At 35.1% G+C, this 6,595-nt stretch overlaps 1 protein-coding gene across 2 annotated transcripts; it reads right to left on the bottom strand.

Annotated features, from left to right (window-relative positions):
* Positions 1-306: 306 nt before the first annotated feature.
* Positions 307-4,384, bottom strand: LOC109583319 (uncharacterized). 2 transcript variants are annotated; one of them, XM_019998612.1, is made up of 4 exons: positions 4,130-4,384; positions 1,460-4,050; positions 626-856; positions 307-436 (listed from the first exon to the last, which is right to left on the bottom strand). In XM_019998612.1, the coding sequence occupies exons 2-4, from the start codon at positions 3,207-3,209 to the stop codon at positions 330-332; spliced, it is 2,088 nt and encodes a 695-aa protein (XP_019854171.1). In that variant the 5' UTR covers positions 3,210-4,050; positions 4,130-4,384; the 3' UTR covers positions 307-329. The 2 variants fall into 2 exon arrangements, with proteins under 2 accessions (XP_019854171.1, XP_019854170.1); XM_019998611.1 differs by having other exon boundaries at positions 307-856.
* Between the last annotated feature and the right edge of the window lie 2,211 nt (positions 4,385-6,595).

Genomic DNA, 6,595 nt, shown 5'->3' with positions numbered 1-6,595 from the left:
CGACTCGTAGCTAGACAAAAAGTAACACAGACAAAACCACTGGTCAATCTTTTAACTAACCAGATTTAGTGGCTGGCTGAAAAACAAGTAACAGCCAGCAAAAAGACAGGTAAGGAGAGCAGGATTGGAGAGTCTAGTCACAACACTGAATCATCTCTTCACTCTTTAGGAGTAAAGAAGGAGACACTAAAAGAATTTTAGGCCACAGTGATTAAATTCATTGTTTCTCATCCATAATAGAATGCGGGCGGGCGGGCGGTTAGTTATAGTTATTAATTATTAATAATTATTATAACAAAATTCATTATTTTTCATTAAGAACCAAAATGTTATTTCTTTGCTCTATTAATCTTCTTGACTCTTGGGCGTGCAAGACACTGGCCACACTGAGGATAGTATAAAGACTCCTCATCTTCAGAACTCTCATTAACTGATCCTGCACAATAGAAACAGATAGGTTCAAAACCACTACTATAATACAACTTTTCTATTGGGTCAAAACAAGAATGTAGCCTAATGCAAACAGACTTTAAGGATTCAGGCAATTCTAAATCATCAAAATTAGCTCCACATGTATATGACAAATCTTCCAAAATTCCTTCCAATTCTACTACCAAGTTCTTACTCAGCTTCTTCTTCGAGAATAAAAGCCTCCACATTTTGCACTCTTCACATTGTATGAGAAGATTAACGTTCCTTACATGCTGCTGTGTAGCATTAAATGGTAGAGTCTTCTTATTCTTCTGCTGCATATTACTAGGAATGAGGTCTTCTGTAGGCGATTGACCATAAACATCATAAAAATCAGCATAATGTCCATCATCATTATAAATTGGACTAGGTAAATCATGAATACCTACAGCAAATATTACAACCATTAATATATGCATGCTATGATACTTTTAACTTAATATTGCAAGTATATCAAGCTGCAAAATTTCATGCTATGTTATGTACCAATAAACAGACACAATGGAAAATTAAAGAAAAATAATCAAAGGTTTTAAAACCATGTTCATTAATGTCCAGCAAAAACAAATTTTACACATACATGTAGTTAATTATTTAAAATTAGCTAATATTAATATGGACTACTATTGATAAAATACACTTAGATTTAAGTATCTCATAAAAATCAGATTTCACATTTTGAACATAAAAAATCATCAAGTTATACATGTGTTATTTAATGTTAATATTTCTAGTTAATTAAGTGGGTGTGGTTCATAAATTTAAATTTATAAAATGACGACAAGGGTGCTTCATGAATAACATATATGCAATGATTTAAGCATTGGGAGAAATTCAAAAAAATTATTTGTATAAGGTGAATACCTTGACAATGCTGTTGTAAATATTACTTAGAGAAGGAAATGAGTGTTTCATTAAAAAACACAGTGAATGTGGTACAAATTAAGTATCTGCATATCGCATATTACAACAATAAGTAATTACTCACCAGAAAAAACTTGAGACGACATTTTGACAGGACGACATACAGTACAACCTTCCTCTCCACATTTCCGAATCGTCAAAGAATACTTGTGAAAGGTACAACAATGTAAAATAAACTGAGATAATGACTGAAGTTTCTCCAATGACTTCTGAGTTGTGTCTTCTCTTGTCAATGATGAATCTATAGTGAGCAGAATTTCCCAGAAATCTTCAATTTCTTGCTCTGTAGCACTCTCAAATACACGAAACTTCTCTCCTTTCAATTCCAAACGAACCATAATGCTAGATAGTAGATCCTTTGGTTCTTTAAGTGAATTAGTAATGTCCTCTTTAAAAGACGTGCAGGCTTCTCTAAGATCTTTGAGGCTGTTACATTTTGTAACACAATTTTCAAACTCATTACTTCCAGGACTTCTCATTATTCCAATGCATTGTATGCCAAGATTGACAATTGACATGATTCGCTCCACTGGGTTAGCCCATGAATGTGAGGGTGCTGTCCGTCCTGCAATTAATACATCTAAATCCAAATTCAAAAATAAAGCTATGAGAGAAAGTTGGACACTTAAGTAAGTCAATCTATGGTCTGGCCCTCCATCAGAATAGATAAACAAGATATGTCGACCTTCCATTCGAGTTAAAAGGCAATTATATAACTCAGTAGCATGCCGTATTGGTGAAGAGGGTTCATAAACTGTTTCTTTAAAGCCAATGAATACTTCTCCGGTATAAAATGACATATCAATAAATTCAGGAATATGTACTAGCAAAATAACACTTGGAGTTAGTTTAAACTTAGCAAAGTCATGATCTCCAACAGCAAAAGTAGTATGACTTGAAACTATGACTTGGCGTCCTCTTTCAGCTGCAGCAATTGGAAATCCCGGCTCTCCTACCTTGATACTATGCTTATCATCAATGCAGACAAAACAAGAGATGTCCCTATATTTAATAGCATATTCCCTCATATAGCGAAATAAGGAGGCACAATAATGAGCATCTGGGTGTGACTTACGAAACTGGCGTTTCTGTATAACATGCTTTGCTTCCAAACGACTAGTATATCTTGCTGAAGAAGAGGCACGTGGATTCCTAGGACAAAAGTTCAGCTGTACCCATGATATGGAAGGTATTGAAGTACCCTCTGGGCAGAGCTTAGTTACTTCTTGAATTAAATCACGAATTGAAATGGCCTTAGCCATATAGACTACAGAATCATGCCTTCGCTCTTGCACTGAAGTACACTCAGACAAATACAGTGCACACTTTTCCCAAAAAACTTTGAAACAATCTCTACCATTAGCATTTAACTCACGTAAATCAACAATCACATCAGGGTCCTCCATTGACAAAAATTCAGAAACACGCTCATCTATTTCATGTTCAGCAGTAGTTCGAGCTGCAGATTGATCTCCAGTTAACGACTGATACATGGCTCGCAGAAGATGTGGTTTGCTCTTTGGAGAAATACGGCCAACGAGATGAAAGAACTGTCGTCTCATTGCACGTGTGTGAAAAGTGGGTATTTCTTTTTTAATGGTACCAACAACTCGCATATTCTCCGTAGTACAAGCTTCAACACTCACATGGTCAGGAGCTTTCCAAATGAAATGATAGTTACCCACATTTGATCCATGGGTGTAAGTGAAAAAAAATACAGGACACGAGAGACCTTTCTCTAATTCTCGAATACAAAGATACTTTGGGCGTGGTTCTTTAGGCAAATAATCATTCACATGTATTGCTTGATACATAATCAGTATTACATACAGCTGAATCAAGCCGAGATAAAAGTGACGATATTGACAAGGACTTGGGTAAATATTTTACCGCAGATGCATCTGAAAAATTAACTGAAGGAGAGGAGGAGGAGTGATGCAACTTCATAGCTTTACTACGAATACTTAAATAAGAAGCATAAGACGAAAGAGATTCAATCAGTTGTATCAAAGGCTGCTTGAAAGTAGTCCAATTGCTCTTTTCTATCCAGCTACTAGTGACGTGGTCCTGTAATACTGAAGACAACTCGAGAAGCCTGTCTCTGCACATATTAGAAATTGAGCGCTTTCTGTGTTTACTCAATTCAGGTCTGTTAAAACCTGTAAATGACGAAAAAAAGGATGGAATTGGACAGCTTCGGCTGGAAAACACATCATGGTGGCCATCAATATACCATAACGTGTTGCATAAATCTGATACAAATGGTTTACCATATGTAGCAGGATCCTCCCAACTGTAATTGCCAGCAATACAAAAACTCACTATCTTATTATAAAGCTTGTCTTTCCGGGTTTTTTCAACAACAGATGATGGAAATCGATGCTGCAGGGTTTGACTAGACGGTTCGACAATCATAACTTCGTCTTTTGATTTCAATATTACAATAAATTTAATAAATGAACCAAATATGGAGCAAACACCTCTCACTGAATGGCTAGCTTCTACTACATTAAATTGAGCATCTCTTGACTGTGAAAGCCCTACAAGTACCTTTTGTAGTGAAGAACTAGCCAGGTGCTCTGTTATGGCAACAGTACTCATAGCACCACTTTGGATCCGTAAAAACAGTGCAGCAAATGATACATCATCTTCTTGCTAACAAAAAAGAAAATATAATTTTATGTACATAATAATAATAATAATAATAATAAACAATTAAGGACATTAGCCTTACTTGAATGATAGTCCATGGAACTATGACTACTTCATTCACTACGGTGATGCTCAAATACATTACAGCTACCGATGATTGACTGGCAATACGTGGCAAAAGGAAAGATTGAGGTCCGGCAACTGCGGCAAGAAGAAGAGTGAACAGAAACACAAAACCAGGAGACATTGACAACCACTAAACAACCATGTGCTTCTTAGATCATATACCAGAATAAACGGAAAATTACGGAATAACTAAAGCACGGGCGCAACAAAAATACGGAGCGGGCGGGGATGAGAAACAATTAATCAATTCATAGTGGCCTTACTATCTATAGATAGCTCCACCCTCAAATCAATGTTTTGATTACTCTCACATTGTTACACTTTTATGTTGGCCACTTATTTACCCAGAAAATTGTTGTAAAAAACTATGTTTGTCACAATATCAGTGTTTTTATTTGCATCTGCATTGTATGTCATTCATATCGGTTTGCATTTGAAATTTGGAAAACTGCGGACACACCACCTAATAGAGCTATATATAGCTAGAGAAGGAGAGCCGGAGGTGGTGTCATGTGAGATGTCACTTTCTCTACCTACTCTACCTTCATGAAAATGGAGAATACTGTCTTTTCACATTAGCAGCAGTTATCTTGTTAATAAAATGATACCTGTAACTGATGGGCACAAAAACTTTAGTCCATCTGGTTAAAAGACTAATAAACATGATACCATTTTCTCTTTTTAATACATGTAAATACTCTTTAGCTGTAATTGGTCTCAGACTTCTTTGCCTTATAGATATCTAGGAGTCTGACTACATTTTGCAAACAAACAAAAGAGCAAGAATAAGATCTGCACTTTTAAAAGATGCAATATCTATGTCTTTCCTAGGAAAGTGTGGTTTAGCCATCACAAGTTATTACCTGTACAAGCTGGATGCACTGATCAATTGCAGGTATTGTCAGTCTGCTAAAGAGAAAAGTGAGGAAATATGTCGAGTAGGTAGAGAAAGTGGCATTATCATAACTAACCTCCTCTAGGCCTAGACCTCTTATTTATGGTATGTCTTAACATCTATGCATACAACATAATGATAATGAACAACGTCACTAATTTTTATTAACCTCTTCATGCATATTACAGAAAATGGATCAATTTAAGTACTATCCAAATAGCTACTGGGGATCAATGCAAATCACTTCAAAAAAGTACATGTGGATACACAGACCAATATTTTTCATGAATGAGGTATCAGTAATAATCCACTGACTGTAAATCAAATTCACTGCAGCGATCTACAAGTTTTAAACATTGCTCAAAATTTAGTAAAGTACCCTGCACAGGGTACTTTATCAAAATAGTTATAAGTTTGCTAATTTTTATAATTTTTTGGTGCATATAGAGCTGTTGCAAGGATGTAATCAATGGGGGGTACGGCTATGATTGTATGCAATGTTGGGTGGCAAGAATGTAGATCTGCATGGCGGAATAGAGGAGAATGGAGAAAAAATCTGAATAAATTTTGCAGTTGACATTTCAGCCTTTAAAAAGGGTAGAAATTGAAGGTATGAAATGAAAATCTCTCCACAATAATTTTTCTGCAGCCAAGTATGATATTTCCTCAAATCTGTATCTCCATGATTCATTATGCATGTATACATTCTTGCCACTCAATAATCATAGCCACATCTGCCCTTTGATTACATCCGTGCAGCACTTATGTTATAAAAACTGGGTTTTTATGAATTTTTAAAGCATGAATTTTTGAAGTTACTCAAAAATCTGGTCAAAAATCCTGACCTTACTATTATTACATATGGTCTCAGAGCAAATTTTGCCAAAATTATAAAGGAGCATTTTTTCATTTTATCTGATACATATTATAAATGTACTTATGTTAGAAAGTTTGAGCTGAATCTGATCAAAATTGGATTTTTATACACTAAAGGAGAGAATTATTATACGTCTTCTGATGCATATACATGTACTTATGTTTCATGAAATGTTTGAACTGATCCTGATCAAAATTGTACTGTTAAAACTACTCCAAATACTGGCCAAAGTTACTGTACTATGATAGTACATAGGTGTTGGGCTCAACTATACTGTTAATTGAAAAGGAGAGAATTCTTCATTTAAAAAAATTTTACATTTTTTGATATGTACATGAGTAAACATGTACTTATGTGTTGCTTAGAAAGTTTTAGCTGTGTACCGTATAGCGGAAAATTTTTGTGGCCCAAAAATTTTGCGAATCCGTTCCAAAATCAATTTCGTGGCTTTAATTTTTGTGATTTTTTACTTTTCAGCCATCTTGAACTGTACTGAATCAATTTTCACGGATTTTATTTTCGTGGATTTTGAAAAAACACAAAATCCACAAAAATTTTGGGCCACGAAAATTTTCCGCTATACAGTAATTTGTGTATAGTGTATGGTCAGGTATGCATGTGATAGAGGTGGAATAGAAGAGGAAGGAGTT

Source organism: Amphimedon queenslandica, unplaced genomic scaffold, assembly GCF_000090795.2.
Source record: "Amphimedon queenslandica unplaced genomic scaffold, v1.1 AMPQUscaffold_13312, whole genome shotgun sequence".
Taxonomy (NCBI): domain Eukaryota; kingdom Metazoa; phylum Porifera; class Demospongiae; order Haplosclerida; family Niphatidae; genus Amphimedon; species Amphimedon queenslandica.
This window is presented reverse-complemented; position numbering and strand designations above follow the sequence as displayed.

Excerpts from the sequence above, each read along its gene's own strand:
- LOC109583319 (XM_019998611.1), bottom strand. The coding sequence starts at position 3,209 with ATGTATCAAGCAATACATGTGAATGATTATTTGCCTAAAGAACCACGC. Across the intron at positions 857-1,459 it reads GTCGTCTCAAGTTTTTTCTG|GTATTCATGATTTACCTAGT; the intron begins GTGAGTAATTAC and ends TATTTGCTGTAG.